General features: G+C 42.9%; 1 protein-coding gene across 3 annotated transcripts in view; it reads right to left on the bottom strand.

Annotated features, from left to right (window-relative positions):
* septin9b (septin 9b) overlaps positions 1-21,899 on the bottom strand; it is a 74,672-nt gene extending 52,773 nt beyond the window's left edge. The window contains exon 1 of one of the 3 annotated variants that reach the window (XM_086119829.1): positions 21,780-21,899. In XM_086119829.1, the coding sequence (XP_085975955.1) occupies positions 21,780-21,801 (22 nt within the window). In that variant the 5' untranslated portion in view covers positions 21,802-21,899. Of the gene's footprint in view, positions 1-2,105; positions 2,217-9,078; positions 9,094-21,779 lie in introns of those variants that run through there. The other 2 variants (XM_086119831.1, XM_086119830.1) reach the window with 2 other exon arrangements.
* Positions 21,900-22,326: the final 427 nt, after the last annotated feature.

Genomic DNA, 22,326 nt, shown 5'->3' with positions numbered 1-22,326 from the left:
CAATGCCAACTCAAAGTGAGTCGTGTTGTAAAAGCTGCACCGCAAAGTTTTGCAGTACACTATTAACCCCCCCCCCCCCCCACCCCGGGTCCCCAAAAGAAAAGACAGTGTGAGAAATACACACTTTAGCACAGCCAGTGTGTTTGTGTAAACATGGGCACACAGTTGTGGCTGCAAGGCGGTGCTGAGCGACAGAATGAGGAACGATTCCAAAACATCTGGGGAAGCGTGTGTGCATGCGTGAGTGCGTGTGCATATGCATGCTGCCGTTGTGTTCAAGTGCCTGATGGGAGAATCGGCCAAACCAAAACGACTTGGCATCATTTGTCCGTGCGAAGGAATGACACCAGAGTTGGACTTGAATGTTTGCGAAGAAATGGTGGGTTGAATTTACTCCGTTTCGTTTTGTCAAGTGGTTGCACAAAAGATAATCTTGCGGCTCCAGATCATTTTGAAGTGAAAGTATAGTGTACTTGCAAAAATATATATCAGTATCCAAGATGATATGATTTTGTGCAACCGATTGAGTAAATTCAACAAAATCTTGTATCAGTGTATGAACCAGCATATTGTATATTTTCAAGGGTCACAGTTGCCTTTTAATACAAAAAAATCAAAAGGTTTATCGTGACATTATCTTCAAATGTATTCGGTATATTAGCATGTTTCAAATCGATTCAATTCAAAGGAGTTGCGGATGAATTTGAATTGGCGTTTCGTGCATCAACTTAAATACGCACTCTGACACAAACGATATGGAAGGAAATGATTCACAGACTGGCTGCAATTGTGTTTTTCGACCTTATTTTCTTCTCCCACCTTCAAGCACCACCGTGGTCAGCTTAAATCACGACGCTGAATAACGTCACCTGTCACGCGCACGCGTTTCTTGAAGGCCTCGTGACTCACAATGCTTCAGTAATGAGCTCCGAAATAAATGAATATGACGGAGCGAGAGGGCGGAAAGCACAACGGTGAGGCGTTCACTCGAAAAGGATATCCTCTACACCTCTTTTATGGAACACGCTGAACTTCCTTGATTTCCTTCACACTGGGATCGTGACTGTTTATGAGAGGCTTATATGGACTGTGCCACCATATTAGAAACAACGACCTTCCTTATCATGCAATATAGCTCCACACATATCTGGTCTCATGAGTAACCATCCATTCATCTGTGAATTAGCCGTTTTGAAAATACATTTCAGACTATAATGGTTATCTAGAGTCACCATAAAGTGAATATTTTGCAAGTGTTTTACAAAGCCTCTGACACTGCACGGGCATTGTCATGACAACAGGTGCAAACAGTGGAGTAGCCAGAGCAGCACAAAGGTTGAAATTTCAGGAAGGAGCCCAGCCCGAGTGAAACGTATCATAGGAAGTAACGCCTGGACAGAAATGTACCCCCCCCCCCAAAAAAAAGGCAAAATATGAATCACCCACAAGGAACATTTCAGAGCAATAAATAACGGTGAATACTACAACACTGACACCATGTGGATGGTTTGCACACACATTGCATACTGTACATGAGTTCTTCTCTGGGCCAGTGAGTTGAAACGTTCTCATGGATTAAAAAGCAATTTGTGCGGCGTCACTCATTTTGACGTCCAGATTTAATCAGGCTCCAATAGATTCGCTCTCACTGAAGTCGAGCCGCCGTCCCATTGAAGTGAACAAGCGTTAAATTCAATAGTTAACAATTTGATGGATCCTCAATCAAATCAGCTGACATCGACCCCTCCCTCCAGCCTCCTTTGCATCTTAAAATAAACCATCTGCATCTGTCACAATTAAGCTCCTATGGAGGCACGCGGACTTAACGCTGTTCGTATATTGACAAGCACAGAGGCCACTACTCCGCACAAGAAGATTAAAAGCGGGCTTGTGACAGCCCATCACTGGAGCTTTACTTGGTGCCGCTTCACATACGCTAGTTATTCAGGGACAGCGTGCATGCGCTTCTTCAGATCTGAGAGGGGAAACTTCAGCAAAAAAAAAAAAAAAAAAAAAAAAAAGATCAGGCCAATCAAAAGCAAATTAGGACGACTAACAGAGTTGCCTCCTGTCATGCAAACAGTAAAGAAATGGACTGCACTTACTGGCTATTCTGGCTCGCTCCATAATTCCACCTCAAACAACCAATTTTTGTCACTAACTCTCCCTCCTTCCCTCTCTCCTTCTTCTTGAACAACTTTCCCTTTTCATGCCCCGACCGACTGACTCCTGACGCCCCGTCACCGTGTCCCCCTTGCGCTCAACCCTCCCCTCTCTCCTCCCTCCCTCCCTCCCTCCTTCGCTTTGACTTCCTCCAACTTTTAATGTCTTCAGTCTGTCAGGGTAACAACTGATGTCGGCGGCAGGCCATGTGCGATTCACATGGAGTCCCTTTGTTGCTTTCTTTTTCCTGTATGCTAAACACCAAAATGGCGTCCGGCTTACCTTGAAGAAAATCCAAACTGGGATTTGTTATCCTCATGTATGGATGTCACTGGGTTATGGGGAGTTGTTGATTGACAACAGTGGCTGTTTATACAGAACTAGAAATGAACGGTCTGCACAGTGAGCAAGTGGTCGGAACGACAGGCTCACAGTTAGGAGGTTCAAGGTTTGAATCTTGGCTCGGGCCTTCCTATGTGAAGTTTGCATGCTTCCAACACCACAAAGAGAAGTGAGAGTCCACCAGTTAGTGAGCTAGCTGGTTTGTGGTTAGGCTTGAATGCCGCATCATCTCCTCATTTGGGAATTTACACCAAGCTGCTCTGTAAAGTGCAGCATGCAGACATAGTTAGCCCGCTAGCTAACTCTCTGCAGTGGTAGAAATGGACTGAAAGAAAAAAACAAAAAACAAAACAGTGCTTTGCTCAATTTCATTTCGTCAAGTAGTTGCGCAAAATAAAATCGCCAAGGTCCAAATCAAGGTTATTTTAGTGACCGAAAACTAACGGAGTAATTAAAACTAGAATTGAAAAAAACATTTTCAATAATCCATCCATCCATCCATTTTCCGAACCGCTTGATCCTCACTAGGGTCGCGGGGGGTGCTGGAGCCTATCCCAGCTGTCTTCGGGCAGTAGGCGGGGGACACCCTGAATCGGTTGCCAGCCAATCGCAGGGCACACAGAGACGAACAAACATCCACGCTCACATTCACACCTAGGGACAATTTAGAGCGTTCAATCAGCCTGCCATGCATGTTTTTGGAATGTGGGAGGAAACCGGAGTACCCGGAGAAAACCCACGCAGGCCCGGGGAGAACATGCAAACTCCACACAGGGAGGCCGGAGCTGGAATTGAACCCGGTACCTCTGCACTGTGAAGTCGACGTGCTAACCACTGGACTACCGGGCCGCCCCATTTTCAATAATGAAATTTAATAAAAATGAAAATGCTTTCAAAAACCAAAAACTAACTACATTTCACATTGATAAAAGTAACTATATAGCAAAAATGTCCTTTGTTTTCATTTTGGGCAATTAATTTAATGCATGAGCCTTTGGGGTTGCGTTAAAATGTATTTATTTTGATATTACCGCACGGAAGAAGAGAAAATCAAAAGTTATAGTGGGAGTGTCGTCTTCTTAAAGTGTGTCGCATAAAAACAACATCATCAAACAGCAGGCAACTAAAAAAATAGCCACCGGATGACGGGTTTGCATGTGGTTTTGGCTCGAACGGCGCCCCTGCTTTTGTCATTTAACTCAGCCCACAATGCAATGCTACGGAAACAGTGCTTTCCTTTTTTTGGTTCATATGTGAAGAGAAATTGAATTGAGTCAATACTCTGTTCACATGAAAAAGTAACATTTTTATTACTGTCTTTTGTTGGATCTGATGCAGCAGATGTTGCCCATATTGCAAAATGACCACCCGGGAGACTCTTTATGTACACACAGCAAATTAAAAAGTGACTACATCAGCACTTTTTAAACTTCGGCCTCGCACAGAGGGGCGGGGGGGGGGGGGCAGCGGGGGGGGGGGGGTATAAGCACTGACAATATGAAACCAAAAGGAATTATTAACTGAACATCCTGAAATCTTTCATCAAGCAATAGTTCATCAGTAGCTTTGAGGGTTTGAACCCTGTAACCAGCCACTGTACCGCACTCCGTCGACCTCACAGTGCAGAGGTACCGGGTTCAATTCCAGCTCCCTGTGTGGGTTTTCTCTGGGTACTCCGGTTTCCTCCCACATTCCAAAAACATGCATGGCAGGCTGATTGAACACTCTAAATCATTGGTGTCAAACTCAGGTCCCGGAGGGCCGCTGTCCTGCATGTTTTCCAAGTCTCCCTGTTGCAACACACCTGATTCAAATGATCAGATCATTAGCAAGCTCTGCGGAAGCCAGACATTGAACCTGTTCATTTGAATCAGGTGTGTTGCAACAGGGAGACTTGGAAAACATGCAGGACAGCGGCCCTCCAGGACCTGAGTTTGACACCTATGCTCTAAATTGTCCCTAGGTGTGAGTGTGGATGGTTTTTCATCTGTGTGTGCCCTGCAATTGGCTGGCAACCGGTTCAGGGTGTCCCCCGCCTACTTCCCAAAGACAGCTGGGATAGGTTCCAGCACCCCCCACGACCCTTGTGAGGATAAGCGGATTGGAAAATGGATGCAATGGATGGATGGATGGTCTTTTTTGCAACACGTATTCCAAAGTGCGCTCCCCAAAATTGTACGGACACAGCTGATTCAGACGAAAGATCCAGAGTGACCATACGCGTCATTGACTGTTATCGACGTCAAGAGAATGTTTTAGCACGTCACCGTGGTTAGCTTCTTTTAGCACTTTAATAATTGAATGAAGGTGATTTCAAAGATTTAAAAATCTGGTAAAAAGTGTGACGCGTGAGGCACATTTGCTACACAACGTGCATCATGCCTGTTTTCAATTGTTTTTATTGTCGTTTTTCCACTTCTAAACACTTAAAAGTGTGAAAATATTTAACCCTCACGGTGCTCAAATTGGCTACTGCAATAGCATGACTGGGTCAACTTGGCAGTATGCTAAATTGCTCTAAAAAAAGGCACTACTCATTGCCTCTATCTCACAAAAAGGTTTTATGATCGTGACAGTTAAACCTTAGAAGACTTTCAAAAACACTTCCAGACTGCAGTGGACTACCTCACAAATCTGTTGACTGAAAGTCAAAATTTGCAGCATTGTCTGAGTATATCTGCAGTGAACATTAGTGGAGAGATCACACATAGAATCGCTCTCTGACCCGCAACTACCAGTTGGAAGGCGTCATGGGCCAATCGGGCAGCCTCATTCTCAGTCGGAAACACAGGCTATCGAAGAAAAAGACACAGGAGCCTGCTTCCTCTTTCTTTCAGGGAACATGAATGTCAACATGTGTTTTCAACTGCATAACCCTCCCTCCTAACAAGTGAGTTTAAGAGTGAATCTCCCAAAGTTAAATGGCATGAAGACAAATGGAGAAGATCAAGAGCGATTTCAACCTTCAAACAAACCTACTCCCACCGTCTTAAATCCTGCTGCTCATTCAGACATCAGAGCAGCGATGTGAGACAGAGCAAAGGAAGCAGATTACGGTTTTTTTTTTGTGTTTTTTTTTTTAAGCATGAGCGTGCGTGTGCATGCGTGTGTTGTCAACCCGGATGATGAGAGCGGAGACAGCCGTTCAATGGTCTTTTGCAGATACTGTCGTTTGAGTGTCCTTGCATACAATGACAACAAGACCATTGTTCAATTTCTGCACGTGTGTCTGTTTGTGACATGACTGAGAGTTGGCGTTGTCTTGGGCAAGGACATGCAAGTGTGGCTAATCAGTCTATTGGGTCATGATGTGATCATGTTTGAACTTGAACAAAGAGAGATAGAGAGGATTTGTCCTTCAATGCTCCTCTGTGTATTCATGTAATTCTATAAAAGGGTCTATAAAAAAAAAGAGCACATGATGGAAATTTGATTTTTCTTTTATTGGGCAAAGAATGTGTTATTATGACACATTAATTCTTTTTGAAAAAATAAATAAATAAATCGAAGTAGACAGACATTTTTCCGAGATTCCCATCCCCCAGAAAATATTTGGATTGGATTGGATAAACTTTATTGTTCAATTTATTTAATTTATTAATTTGTTTATTTTATTTGGTCCTGGTGGCTCTTTAAATGGCCACTAGGAGCCCTCTGGTTGAACGCTTGGTAACTTTCTGCCTTTACTGTCCAAAGTCTAATAATTCTGAGCATTTTAAAAAGGTAGTTTGAAAACACCCCAAAAAACACCTTTTGACTTTTTGTTCCAACTGCCAGTATGAGACAGAAGTGCATAGGAAAATAATCCGTGAAAACAATAGCCCTCTTTGCTCCCATCTGGTGTCTTGAAGTTGATTTGCAAGAACCCACCATGCTTGAGGAAAAAAAAAAAAAAAAAAACCACCAATCAGAGACAGAAGGTGTGACAGTTGATGTGTCAATCATTCATCGCACACTCGGGGGCACCATTTCCGCAGGCACGCCATCGCGGCCTCGCACGAACCTGTTACCTTGGCCTTCAGAAGCTTTTGCTACAACTATGGTGGGCTATCCACCGTCATAAAAGCTTACAAAAAAAGGCCCATGCCTCATTTGCCAACAACTGGGCATCAGACTAGCGAACTAGCACAAGAAGATTAACACAATTAACAGGAAGTTGTATTACCTCTGTTTTTTGTTTTTGATTGATTGTGCATTCCAAAAAAAGTCTCACTTCAAACCAACATTTAGTGACACTTCATGACGTTTAAGTCATGCTACCGATGTAGCAGCTAGAGCTAACGTCAGCTTTTTGACAGTGTTAATGCTAGCTAAGTATTGCTAGCACTGCTGCTGTAGTTTGTCGAAGCTGGTCATGTGCTCTTTGTGACTATTTATCATTACTATGCCCTTGCACAATTGCATGACATGATGAAAGGTCATGTTTCCGAATTCTACTCGCTTATCACACATAAGCGAGGGCCGTAACTTTGGTTAGACTCTGTAAAGTGAGTGAGGATAAATTTCAAATCCTGCTAACATTTTTTAACGCTGCAATCATCCCACTTCAAGAGACAATGAAATAAGGTTGCTCACCCTTGCAAATGACATATTTTTTTTACTCCCTCACACATACCTTTCATCACCTGTACACTTCCATCATCTCCGCCAGATAAAAGCCGACCCTCCCACTTGAGACCCGCACGGAGGAATGGAATGGCTACGAACACTGGAATGAACACCCACTGACACTCACATATACTGTATGTTCAACTCACATGACTTGACAAGTTATGCTTCATGGATGACAGCGCACCTTCTGAACACACACACACACACACGCACACACACACATACACACTATTAGGAATGCACTTTGCAGCACATACGCTAAAGATGTAAGCCTATATTTGCAGTCACTGAGGCAGATGGTGATGAGGCACAGACAGTCACGTGCGCTTGTTCAATCATGCAAACACACAGATAGACCCCAGTCCACCCCTTCCCCCTAAAAAGGCTCTGCGTCCCACACACTGACTAAGAGTGGATGGTGGGCCGCGGGCTGCACATTCATGTAAGCCGTCACTTCAGAGCACAACCTACAGCCCAACGCGTGACTCCAACATGCTATATTTAGTCATGTAAGAGTGGAGCATAATAATAAAAAAAAAAAAAGTCACCAGCACGCCAGCGCACACTTAAGGGATGCCTGCCAGCGACTGATGCACAATGAAGAGTGGGAAGAGGGTAAGAGATGAGGCGGAGAGGCAGGCAGGCAAAGCGAGTATGGGAAGTCTTGAAGGACCTTCGTGGAGGGCCAACAAAGTATTTGATCCTCGTGACGTGGCGGCGGGGGCAGGACTTGTATAAAATGGATCTATACAATCATAGAGGACCGTGTGCCAATCATCCATCCATTTTCTGTCGCACTTACTGTATCTACTGCCCCCGCACCCCAATGCATTTCAATGGCCGTCAAGTACATGCAGATTTTGGCTATTCGCTGGCCGGCCCAGTCCTGTCGCCCGCAAACAGCGGGGTGTCGACTGTATTTTCATCCGATACCTGCTATATTTTCTTACTTTCTGACTTGCGTAGACATATAAAGACGGTGTTGCCTTGTTGGTTGAAATTGAAATTTCGCTGCTCCACCTAGCGTTATAGTCCGGCGATGGCCGCGAGTTGGAAGTAAATTGACTGATGCAAGACGAGGAGCCATAAACTCTCTGCAAGGAAGCAACTTGGTTTGTCATAGCAATTCTATTGATACTTTTCCAAAAGCTCAGGACATCCATCATTAACTGCAATAGACTTCGTGATAGTCTGTGCCGTGTTCCAATTTAAGCATACATTTGGTTTATGACGGTTCCAGAGGAAGTGATAAAATGTCTCCGTGCCGTGGCCGACATTTATTGCTTAAAAGCGTCTTCTTACTGTCGAGAAAAACTACATACCGGTACTCCAAATCAAATCTTGGTGGAGGTCTATAAATATGCTGATCCGAATTTGGATATTTCGGCCTTGAATTGAGAGACACTTTTAGTTCTGTGTCAGTTTTGTACCCATCACCACAAGATTTTTTTTAAATGACTCTATACACTTGAATAAAAATCCCAGCCTCACTGAACAGTTAAAAACTTGACCAAAAGGAACAGTTTCAATTGTTCTGTCATTTCGTTTGTTAGCCAGTAAGATGAAAAATGAAATGTTTTCGACCTCGACGGACAATGCCTGTTTCTGCAACAGGCCGTTTGATCAGAACAGCCTTAAGCCTGAGCCCTGGAGAACCCACGGGGTCATATTTGGCCCCAATAAATTCTGCTACTCAAATGCTACCCTTAAATCCCAAAGGGTCAAATTTGGCCCTAATCCTAAATTTGTATTAAAGCATTGAATATTTGAAAAAACATATATTTTGGTGTTCAGTGAACATATAGCAGTCATTTAATGTATAATTCATCAATTTCCAAAAAAGAAAAGGGTTCTTGGGTTCTCCAGGGTTAAGAAACAGACTTTTCTGGGATCTGATGAGGAATAAAACAGTAGTGTGAGTAGTGCGATGCGGTGCAGCCAGCCACTGTCGGATGACCTCACCAGAGCGCTACGCGGCGCTCATCTCCTCCACATCCCTCTTGCGCGTCATCATCATACACCGCCACGCACGTGCTGCCAAGAGAAAGAGAGCACGAAAGGGGGGGGGGGGGTGGCAGGCGCTGTCCTCCTCGTTTGCTCCCCATCCAACCTGGGGCATGTACAGAGTACGACAAAACTCCTCACATCACTCATCCTCCAAAAGCCAAATTTAGAAGCTGATCCCTGTACGCTCATGACTGTTTCCATGAGGAAATAGACATCCTGCGTGTTGTTTATTGGCTCCACAATCCTTTTTTTTGGTGCCATTGTGGCAGATTTATACAAAATCTGGAATTCATTTTGATGAGACATTTTCCTAATTGAACATGACGTACCATCAAATGTAAGCCTAAACGCAATTCAGAAACCAAGCGCACATCATCTGCGCAATCAAGGATAATGAGGTCTGATTGTGTCACTATTTTCCAATCAGAACATCCACCTGACTGATGACAGATGCATAATGCTACATCTTGGGTCTAAACCTGGGTTGGCTCACTTGACAAGCATAAAGATCCCCCCCCCTCCAAAAATAATCAACCCACCCCAGCACAAAGAGCCACACATGAAACGGATGACCGTTCGAACCAAAACTCAGTCACACTGTGAAACAATTTTGCTAGCTTCAAAAAGAGTGGCAACTGTCTGACAGTGTCTCAAGTTGCATCCCAGTGTGCCATACCATCGTTCTGTGACAGATACTTGGGCAACCTTTTGCAATGGAAATGGAAACACACACACACACACACACACGCACACACACACACACACACACACACACACACACACACACACACACACACACACACACACACACACACACACACACACACACACAAATAAAGCAGACCGTAAAGCAGACTCTCCACACTGCATTATTGCCAACGGTACATTCAAAGTTATAAATATGGTCAAGTATTATTGTAAAACACAATAAACAACAAAACAATACCGTATTGGCCCAAATATAAGACGGCCCTGATTATATGACGACCCCCTCTTTTTCAAGACTCAAGTTTGAAAAAAGACTTTTTGAACACCAAATTAATTATTATACAGAAAATAATTACAGTACATCTGAAACAAATGATTCTAACAATATATTTGAGAGAAAAAGCATGTTATTTTGCCTAATATCTGAACATTTAAATATGTAAACTTAAGTGCAATCATTTCGTAAATGAATGGGTTCTGGTTTTTGAAATGTAAATTACATCATAACTTCTCCTCAGCTGCCGGTTAACCTGGCCGATCTTCGACCCACTTTGCTCCAGATTGTCACTACGTTTCTCCATTTTATGTTATCTCTTCTTTTATATTTTTCTCTTTTCTTTGTTACTGCTATTTTTTTTCTTCTTCGTGCTACCGCTCTTTATTTTTATTCTTCGTGACAGGGTACGTTTCTCCATTTTATGTTATCTCTTCTTTTATATTTTTCTCTTTTCTTTGTTACTGCTATTTTTTTTCTTCTTCGTGCTACCGCTCTTTATTTTTATTCTTCGTGACAGGGTTTTACTTTGGCCTGGGGAGTCTAGTTCAGCATTCGCTTCAAATATATCTGGCGCCATCTATCGTCCTGAATGGGTATAATGTCTCGACCCCGAATAGAAGACGACCCCCACTTCAGTCTTATTTCAATGCAAAAAACACCGTCTTATATTCGGGCCAATACGGTAGTATTAGTGCAACTTGGCAGCCGGTCTCCCTTACACTTAAAACGTGGACACATACAGTATTTGCATTTTTGGGTTGGCTGTTCCATCTGCCACTCACTCTCAGTGGCGGTTCTGGGGGGGGGGGGGGGGGGGCACCGATTCTGGCCCCCCCTGTGGCCCCCCCTCCGAGCGCAGATTACGCAGTCGTGCTGAGTCGCCGACGCGAAAGGTGGAACGAAAGTGCGTGATTTAACATTCTAGTCGGACCCTTTAGTGCGCTGCGCCATTTAAAAATGAGCGGGAAAATGAGAAGCAGTCCGCAGAGAAGGAAATTACCACGACACGAGTGCTATTTGCGTGTGTGTGCGTGTGCGCGTGTGTGTGTGCGCGTGTTTGTGTGTGTGTGTGTGCGTGTGAGTGTGTGAGTGTGTGCGCGTGTTTGTGTGTGCGTGTGTGTGCGCGCGTGTGTGTGTAACTTTTTTAGTCTCCCGTCTTATTTTAATTTTTATTTAACAGGATCAATATATAAGACATTGCCTTTTAAAATTTGGATAATTGTATGCATGTAAAACATCTAGCTTCAGTGTATTTGCAATTTTTGTCCCCGGCAGGCTGGTACCATATCATCCCCTGGCTTGAATATTCTCAACAGATGGACACGGCGTATTGTTACGCTTGCAGACATTTTAGCCCTCCTAATACTGTTTTTTTCTCATCACTGTAATGTTATGACTACAATTTCAAAGTCTGAAGAAATAAAAAGTCAAATAAGATTTCGAATCTGTCTTTTTAGCCCTGGGTTGAATGTGCCCCCCCATCAAAACCCCTGGCCCCAGCCCGGCCCCCTCAGTGAAATTGATCCAGAACCGCCCCTGCTCACTCTCAGTCGAAATTTTGATTCAACCAAATGTCAGCCACTCATAAAAACAAGCTGCTCAACCCCACGCACTATGTGACAGTTGTTTTCATTTCAGCCGCCGCGATCATCCTACATCAGGCCTTAGTGTAGACTTGAGCCACATATTAAGCAACAAGTCTTCAATATTATAACAATATGACAAATATATGTTCCTCATGGGCAACATCCTTTGTGTAAATGCTTAAGCAGAAAGCAAGATAATCAAAAGCAGCCTTTTCGCAGATTCCCAACAAGTGAAGACGTTTCGAGGGCTCATAAAGTCAGCAGGGCGAAGAAAGGCCACATCGTTGTTCATGTTGAGTCAGCAGCTGGCACCGTGTCCAGTCTACGCCGAAGGCCAATGAGCCAATGCTGGGAAACATACAAAATTAGAACCAACTCATGACCCTGAAACTTGTTACACACACACACACACACACACACACACACACACACACACACACACACACACACACAGGCCATGTACGCTCACGCAGCGTACCTAATCAAATCCAGTTGGGAAAAAAAATGGCATCTTTTTGAGCGGCTATAGGCTCCTCTCTTCCACTTTGCTGACAATTGAAATCCCGCTATGAGGTCAGTTGGACCGTCAAGCCAGAGCGTCGGTTCATCACAGTATGGCCGTGCTGCAATTGACATATATTTCTTTCGCTCCATACGGTAACCATTAGACATGAAATGCAGCTGGCAGAAGACTGCGCAAAATGGGGTTTCATCAAACATCACTTATAAGATTGAGGAGGTTTATTATTGAAAAATAGGCCGGCACCATTGTGGACGTAGTCACAAGCCCAGTTTGCGTTGGTTCGCAATGATTGCTGATTGCCGTCATGTGTGGCTTAAGCCCACCCCCACGCCCCACCTTCCAAAAAACAGGCAATGCGTTGTTGGAGTACGAGCAAGGAGACTGATTTTCGCCTGGTTGAAATCATTGTCAGACTTTTTTTTATCCCTGAAAACAACAATCCTAATGGCTTTCCAGGATAGTTGAACCAAAACGCTTAAGGAAGCTAAGGTCAAAAGGTCAATGAGCATTTAATAAAGGAAAAAAAAAACGTTTTAGCTTTGAATGGTAATGCTGGCAATCCAGCAAATCATTCCCAAGTTTCAGGATTTTAAAGCAGTGTTCCCAACCTTTCTTGAATCAAGGCACACATATTTCTCATTGGAAAAATTCTTATTGCACACCACTAAAAAAAAAAAAAAAAAAAAAAAAGCCACAAAAAACTGCCATCCAGTGTAACTGTTCTGCCTGTCACTATTATGTTGCTAGCATAGCTAATTAACCAAAGCTTCATTATTTGTAGTCAACAAATATTTTTTTTGAACCAATCAAGTGAAATTGGACAATTTTCCGAGGCCGGCTGATGATTTTGTCAAGGTTGGTTAGGAACTGGTTTGCAAGTGCAAGGTCTATTCTTCCATTCCAGCCCTGTTGGTGCATGTCATCCCAATGGATTCGATTGCTCACTGTCCACACTTGGGCCCCAATGCAAGTCGAGTGTAACATGATGCTCACCAAATTTAAAACTGGATCCTTGCTTGTCACACTGGACGCCCAAGTTTCGTGAACATCAGTTGCATAATTACTTCGTGATCAGACAATAAACTATCCAATGAACAGTAATTGAAACAATTTTGTCCAACTTGTGCGGAGCGGATTATGCGTAATCATTAGCACATCACAATGGCAAAGAGGCGACCCATTTATAATTAAAAGTCCATCCACGCCGACTCTTTTGTGAGCCCAACTCCAAAGTCTTGCTTGCGCCCCAAAAATTGCCACATCAGCACGAGGCCCCACCGCCTTCACCTCCAGCTCTGCAAATGTGCCCAAAAGTGAAGGAGGGATGAAGTTGGAAAAAGAAAAGGAAGAAAGAGAGAGTTCCTGCGGTTACTCATGACTTCGGTGCTCTATAATCAGCATGCCAAGCCCCTGATGTCCAAATCCACCACTTGTGGGTTGCAAGTGGACAATCTACACACATGCAAAAACCCACACAGACGCACACACACAAACTACAGTTCGACACATGTGCCTGGAAGCACTCTCTCTCTCTCTCTCTCACACACACACGCACACACACACACACACACACACACACACACACACACACACACACACACACACACGTGCAGTGATCTCTGCTCATGTGGAGTTTGGCTGTGGAGCACGTCCAAAATGGATGGTTTGATGAGCATGACAAGGAAGCGAATCAAATGCTGCGACCTTAGCAGAGACCGCATCGGAACCCAACTGAATACGTGAGGGAGAATGGGGGGGGGAGAAGATGAGCAGGGGGGGATAGTCCAATGTGTATGACGCATTCGGAATATACGCAAATGTCACAGTAAGACACTAGGTGTTGGGTGTCTGGACAGATGTTTCTCCTGCACCTCTTAGTTCGAGGGGCACAGCTCAGCGAAATCTAGTTTAATTCCTTTTTTCCGCCTGAGGGAGTGATTTTTTTTGTGTTCCCGATATTGCCGTTGTTTCCGGACCACCGCGATGTCTGTTTGCATGCCAGCATTTTCATGTCAGGTGTTCTTTCTCAAGCACCTTTGGCTTTTGGACTCCCAGGTTTTTATGCAGGGGTGACAATTGGTTCTGCCTGTCATGCTTGTAAAAAAAAAGGCTCTCTTGGAATCATGGTTATCAGAGGGTCTTTCTTTTTTCAACAAACCACAAGCTCTGCAATTTTAGTAAACATGTGCATCCTGGTAAAAATGTGTGTTTCTTAAAAATGGAATTAGAAGTACAAGATGGGATGATTATTCACAAATTTCTTTTTTTTTTTAAGTCAACAATTTAGATTTTCATAATACTTTTTTGCTGTTTACTTATGTATATGTGTGATCTCTAGCATCATTGCTGGAACAGAATTTGAAATGTAATGAAAAAGAATGACATCGAGAAAAAGTAATATGGTTTTCCTGGTATGGCGCCCACTAAAGTGATTGATGTCCCTCGTTTTTTTTCTGTTTTTTTTCCGATTTCGAAAATAATAAGGCTAAATTTCTTGTCGCCACCAATGTGGATCAACTTGAATACCTCTGAGAAACAGTACAAATTTATGTCAGTTTCAAATCCGGCAGTACGAGCATGCCAAAGACGGATCATGATATTTCCAATAGTCAAGCTGTTCATTTCCACCGTATCTGAACGTATGTGCTTATTTTAATCTTCATGAGAATGTCTTTAGTCACTTGTGCAGTTTTTTTTCCATGATTCCCAGAGATAAACCCATGGCCTTATTCTTTTCAACAGCCATATATTCTACACTTCATTCTCCGACCTTCTTGTCGATTGTTTGCCTCTTGCCTTTGTCTTCTCGAGAGGAATTTGGCTGCTGCCGACATCCTCGCTTAGTGCCTCCTTTTCCGTATTTGCCCGTGGGACACACTAAACTGCAAGTCCACTATCTGATCTGAAGTTTCTGTCCGGACAACTGCAGTCGATGCAAAAGATACAAATTTGTACAGAGCCCTCCGATCCCCAAGGCGTTTACACGGAAGAAGCCCGAGACAAACACACCAACTGAAAGGGTGAGATGTTGTGATGCTCACAACTCCGTACAGCCTGCATTTCAGATGATGTTAATTGGGGCAAAAACAAAAAACGCCGAGTAACAAGGACGCTCTCGTTTTAATGGCATCTGCGTGTAACATCAGGTGTTTTGTCTAATGAGCAAAGTCCTTCACGACCGGCCGGCTGCTCGTCACGTTAAGCAGCAGCGACGTTGCCCCCGTTTACATCCTTATGTTATTTACGCGGCCGCTTTTTTTAAAACGCTGAACCGTCATTGTCCACCCGCTCTATTTTTAGACACGATGACGCATGATGTCATCCTCACATTTGCACGCAAGCGCACTCAGCCGGAAAGATATGCGAGACTTTTCATCACGGATTGAGAGGGATTTTCCAATGCGTGGAGCGTTTCAAATAGCAGTCAGCACATCTGCCTCACCGTTCAGATGTGCGTGGTTTGAATCTTTGCTCCAATCTTCCCCCGTGTGGAATTTGCATGTTGTCATGCTTGTGTGGAAAACATGCAACTTTGGTTCATTGAAGACTCATTTATTGGTGTGAATGTGAGTGTGAATCGTTTGTCTAGTGCCTGGCAATTTACCGTATTTTCCGGACTATAAGTCGCAGTTTTTTTTCATAGTTTGGCCTGGGGTGCGATTTATACTCTGGAGCGATTTATGTGTGAAATCATTTCACATCTTATTTTCACATTAAACCACAAGAGGGCGCTCTCGGCCAGTGTTGATAAATCGACGATGAGTCTGACGTAAGCGACGTAGAAGAGGAAGCGGCGCATCGTCTACCTCCCGAGTTGGGGGAGTTGTTTAAAAGTGACACTGAGGATGTAGATTTCATTGGATTTAGTGATTTGGAGTGAAACTGATAGTTTGGTAAAATTGTTAGCATGTTCTTTATGCTAGAGTTATCTAAATAACTCTTGATATGTTACGTCGTTACTGACATTAGCAGGCATGTCAGTCATGTAACGTTAGTATACCGTACACTTATTCAGCCTGTTGTTCTCTATTTTATTTTCTTTTTTTAATTGCCTTTCAAGATGACATGTATGTCAAAAATGCAACTTACACTCCAGTGCGACTTATGTATGTTTTTTTCCTTGTTAATTATGCATTTTTTGGCTGGTGCGATTTATAATCGGGAGTGACGTATAATCCGAAGAATACGGTGCTGGTGACCAATCCAGGGTGTACCCCCACTTCTCGCCCAACATCAGCTGGGATAGGCTCCAGCTCAGTGAGGGCAAGCACAATAGAAAATGGATGGTTCATAGCCCAGCATTAATCATATTATCTTAAGAAGGGCTTGAGCAAATACGACGTGGCTTTTCCTGCAGTGCGCCGGAGAGGATTGAGATAATAGCTGAGCAAAAGGTTATTAAGTGGGTATGAATTCAACTTTTTGCTGGGATGTAAAGTCAAGAATCTCCAGCGGGCCTCCTATGAGTTGCGAACACAATGAGCTTTTTGAACTCGCCGCCGACTCAAACTGAATGATAAAAGCAGTTTAATCCCAGCAGATGAGCTCAAGCACGGGAGGTTAAGGTGATAAGAAAAATGACAGGACCCGCAAAAAGGTTTGGCAGCTCGACTCAAGATTGTGAATCAAATTGCAGGGAGTGCAACTTTCGTGTGGTGGCAACCTACGGCCAATGAGTGAGTCACACTCATGAGAATGCAGACATTGTGGAAGAGAAATAAAGAGCTGTATTGACTCCCCTTCGTCTGCTCCTGCTTTGTGGGAGTGTGGTGGAGGGCTTGCTTGAATTTGCATGTCATTTTTCCTCACGGTTGTTGATTTCTACATTTATTCCTCTGCGTATCGAGGTGCTGCTGTGTTGCCTAGCAAAAGAGTTCAAAGGGGCTCATCAATTATTTAATGTGCCTGCGTGTTTACAGTGTCTGTGAACTGACACAACTATAGTTTCAACTTTTTATAATTATACACAAACAGTATTATCTCTAATTACATTTGTATTTGACATATCATTGTTAAATTTAACGGCGGCATGGTGGGCAACGGGTTAGCACGTCGGCCTCACGGCCCCGAGGTGCAGGGTTCGATTCCGGCTTTGGCCTTCCTGTGTGGAGTTTGCATGTTCTCCATGTGCCTGCGTGGGTTTTCTCCGGGTGCTCCGGTTTCCTCCCACATTCGAAAAACATGCATGGCAGGTTAACGGAACACTCCAAATTGTCCCAAATGTGATTGTGAGCGCAAATGGTCGTTCGTCTATGTGTGCTCTGCGATTGGCTAGCAATCAGTTCGAGGTGTACCCTGCCTACTTCCCGAAGACAGCTGGGATAGGCTCCAGCACGCCCGCACCCCTTGTGAGGATAAGGAAAATGGATCCTTTTTTCCAACTAAAAGTGAGCATTATTGTTACAATGCAGAATTGTTGATACAGTGCTTGTGTTGGGTGTCATTCCAGAGCTCACATGTACCGGTACTTAACATTGTGGCCGTTGTCCATCCATCCATTTTCCGATCTGCGTAAGAATAACCATCCTTGCTCACACTCACACCTAGGCACAATTTAGATTGTTCAATCAGCCTGCCATGCATGTTTTTGCAATGCGGGAGGAAACCGGAGTACCTGGAGAAAACCCACGCAGGCCCAGGGAGAACATGCAAACTCCACACAGGGGGGCCGGAGCTGGAATTGAACCCGGTACCTCTACACTGTCAGGTTGACGCACTAACCACTCCAGTGGCCGTTATCTTACAATATTATATTACATTACATTACATGACATCAACATTATATTACCTGAGCCAGAGTCACACAGCAGTACAGCGAACCGAGTCGATTTTCCATCCAAATCTCTTTTCACTGTCACCACATTATTTTGCTCCAGTGTTCACTTGAACCTGCAGGTCAATATCAAGAACACTCCCCCTGAAAAGTGGAATAAATCCACATAACATGCTCCCCTGGGCAAAAGTCCAACACAAAGGAGTGTATTGAAAGCTGAGGACAGGCCATGAGAAGATATAACAGTGGACCGTGATCTCTCATGCGTAGGAAGTTGTAACGGGGGAATCAAAAAAGCAAAAGAAACGCGGTGCATTCAGTCGACAAGTCTCCTTGTTTATTCAGGGTCGCTGCAATTGAAAGTGGAGAATAACACGAGTCCATTAGGTTCATCAAGTCAAACCAGGTCCCGCTGTCAACATCCTCTCCGAAAACACATCATGGCATCGTTTCATTAGTGGTTGAGGGAAGCAAGTAAGATTTAGGGAGATTTTTAATTTCTAAAAAGAGCAGTATACAATTTAACCGTGTGTTGAAAGGATACTTGTTTGATCCTCACATTTAGTTTTTTGTTTACATCCTTCCTTGAAGTATACCTAGCAACAAATGATCTTGCAAAAGTCACAAATTACTCCAAAAAATAATAAAAGCATTTATTTTCTGGAAAAAAACTGATTTATGAATAAATGTGGTTAATTATATTTCATGCATTTATGAAAGCAGAATGAAAACTTAGAAAAACAACAGAATTTAAAAATGTAGCTCTTTTCAAATCACACTCAATTTACTTTAAAAAAGTTTGAGATTAAAATAAGATTAAGTAAACTAACTCAACTAACATGTATATTCATTTAGTTTTTAAAGTTTCAAAATTGGCTTTCAAAACAACAATAATACATATTTTTGCCCGTAGCCTTTCAAAGCAACGGAAACACATTCCAGCCAAAATAAAGTACACTGTGATGTCATATTTAGTCGACAGCAAGTGTCAGCACAATGCAAAATGGCCACCCCCTGAGATGGATAAAAACAGGTGGATTTTGTTGCTTAATTCATCTTCCACAAATGCAATATTCATTTAAAAAAAATAATTTTCAAAACATGTTTAGACTATTGGGTTGCATAGAACATATCTAAAAGGTTTGGTTTTTTTTACTTGACTTCACCTTTAAGAAATTTAACAAAACAAACGTTTATAAAACTTTTAAAAGGCATCTCGATTTGGACTTCATAAGTCGAGTAAATTGAGTGCCTATATCTAAAGAAGAACCAAGTTGTGCTCTTTAAGACTTATCTCGAAAGAATATTTGACACCTTACGGTGAAGATGATGTGCGTGCAACCTCCTCGGAGGACTTCACAGTGCGCTTCTAACCTCTGGTCTCATGCTTCCTCTTTGCCACAATCAAGCGTGTGATACAAACGATCAAAGTGCACATCGAAGTTAACTCAAACACTCTTTTCGCTTCTTCTCCTTCCAGCCGACAGCTAGTGATACGTCTCCTAAAAGGAATCCCAAAACTCACCACCTCTCTGACATTTTTTTTTTTTTTTTGCTCCCTAAAAAGGTCAAGAGCGGATTCCTTGCGGCGCCGCGCTGCTGCCGTCTATTTGCATGTGACTAACCACCAAACGTGCATGAATGACTGAGCAATATTCTCTGGGCCTGGATTTCACTGTGTCCTCTTTGCGTCACAGAATCTGCTTGTGCCCGTTTCATCCGGAGCGATGCCGTTTACCCCCCCCCACTCCCAGGAGTCTCTCTTGTGTTGTTCCCAAATGTTGGAAACGTGTACACGCAGATGGGACCAGAAGAGAGGTTGTTGTGGAACATGCGCACACATACACAGGAGCTGACAAATTCATGTTAAATGACTTGACGTTCGCAATTTATGTTGTTTGGATTGGTCAAACTTACAGTGATAAAAAAAACACATTCCCCCCCCCCGCAGGTCAAAATAATGCATCTGTACATATATTAGGTAGATTTCAGTGGTGATTGTTCTTGAGCTACCTTCAATTTTACTAGCAATGAGGGGAAAAAAAATGCAAAGTGTGAAATGTCAAATTAAAGTCCTTGATGAGAGCTTTCCAGAAATGTAACTGGTTCCACTATGATCTGCTTCGATTATGTAACTGCCAAAACAAACTTGCTATTTTGCTTCAATATGAAATCTCCACCGTTGATTGAATGTTTAAGAACAATTTTCAGCACACCAGTCCACCTATAATTTCATTTTAAAAAATACATTGACGTGATAGAACATTAAGTGGGATTCTTAATGCGTCCTTGAGACAGCTCAACTCTTCTCGGCTCATCAGTGCATCACTAATATTACTCATTCTATGCGTAAGATAAAGAATATGACTAAGTATAAATTGTTTATCTCCATGTTGCTGCAATGTTTGTGTTCATTCTGTTGCTTAACGGGTTAACGCATCGCATAAGCGGTTCGGATAATGGTTGCACGGAACATTGATGCCAATAAGCATTCACATTGCTTCTTCATTTTATGTTTAGTTTGACAGTTAACTACAAATGGGGTGTGGCATATACAATAACAGTTTGAAGGCCTCTTTTTTGGAGCAATTGCTTACTACTTGCCAAAGCGCTGCTTAAGATAAGAAAACATTTATTCGTCTCACAACAGAGAAATTCCTAATTCAGAGCAGCAAAGTTATGAAAGGAAGAAGTAGAAGAACAAAACATAGGAGCTGCTGGAAAGGCAGTCACTCTCGCGGCGCCAGCTTCAAGTCAAAATAACAAAATAATCCAACACAACATATAAGACACAGACAGTCGTGCAATCTTAACCACTTTTCTGCATCCCCTTTGTTGTATGAAGCAGTTATAGATGAAAGAGGAGAGGATGAAAGTGGCTTTTCACTAGTGGATCAGGGATACAATAGTTTCATTGCAATTTTCATGCTGAAAATTATTGTAAAGCATGTCGAGTCCACTGCCACATAGCATCAAAATAAAAACAAAAAATACACGTTAAAAGTGAGGATAAGCAGTTTGGAGAATGAATGAAAGAAAAATGGGTCGAATGACGGCACTTATCTCAAAAAACACCCAAGTAGACTCACTCTAATCTCAAGGCACCACTGTACTGGATTTGATCATTTTTGTCAATATGCTCTGCCCACAAAAGCTTTTTTTTTGGGGGGGGGGGGATAATGTTACTAATCTCTATTGTCTTATTTACAAATCCGTAAGAAAACCTAAACTACTCACAGTATAATGATTTAGCTTTTGAAATTTGAAACAGCCGAGGCTTTGAAGGAAATGCTACATTCAAAGCCAATGATGACTACAAAACAAAAAAGAATTAGCCGATGCAGAAATACTGTTTTTCACATGATATAAGACACATTTAAAGCTGATTAGACCAGGTAAACTTTGAAATCTTTTGCCATAAATGCTGTGTTAGCTTGTGCATGTGTCCTTGATTATTATGATTGCCTATATGACACACAGTCCAAAAACTGCCATGCAAAATAGCAGAACACTGTGAGAGCACAATGGGGACAGAGCCCCAAGGGGGCCGGTGCATCCACAGAGAGAAAAAAGGTCATCTGAGATGAACATCTGACTTTAAAAGCCAGAGGACCTAGAGGTGCACCCTAGGGTGCTTGATGCACAACTGTGCTCCAAAACTGTCCCAAAAGAGATACGCTGACTGAAACAAACTTCTCAGAGGCTTTATTATAGACCAAAATCTGCTATTGGAAAAGATAAAAACCTCAATCATCACAAAGACTGCAGGTCAGTTGCAAATGTCCTTACCTGGATTTGGAGTTTTCTTCATGCTGCCTGTGTTCTCTTGCACGTGTGAAGCAGAGGGATAAATCTTGCTCACTTTCCCGTGTAATTGGAGTGCGACTCCGTGCGGCACACTGGGATTGGCTGCGTAGTGAGGATGCTGAGATGCAAGACATCACGCGCCTTTAAAAAGGGATGGGGTGGGTGGGGAATCCCCCCCTCCCCCAATGACGCACACATAGGAGGTGTTAGAGGAGGGCTTTCGTTTTTGAAAAGCTGCAGTAGACTACAGTGATAATTATTTGGTGACCTGATCGTACAGTATGCTCATTAATTTGTTTGTTAAGGGACTTAAAAGAAGGAAGGAATTTCATCTGTGCTGTATGTTACAGCACATTTGACAATAAAGTTGTATTCAATTAAATTCAATGTACGAATACAGCTCTGATTTGAGATACAAGTTCATTTCATCATAACTGAAAGCATTTGTATCAAAAAGAATCTTTTCTCATTGACATGTTCACTGAGATGCCTCAACTCATCAGTACATTAATAATAATGGTTGTTCTTT

The sequence above is a fragment of the Hippocampus guttulatus genome, chromosome 9, assembly GCF_054856545.1.
Source record: "Hippocampus guttulatus isolate MCC_2025c chromosome 9, RoL_Hgut_1.0, whole genome shotgun sequence".
Taxonomy (NCBI): Eukaryota; Metazoa; Chordata; class Actinopteri; order Syngnathiformes; family Syngnathidae; genus Hippocampus; species Hippocampus guttulatus.
This window is presented reverse-complemented; position numbering and strand designations above follow the sequence as displayed.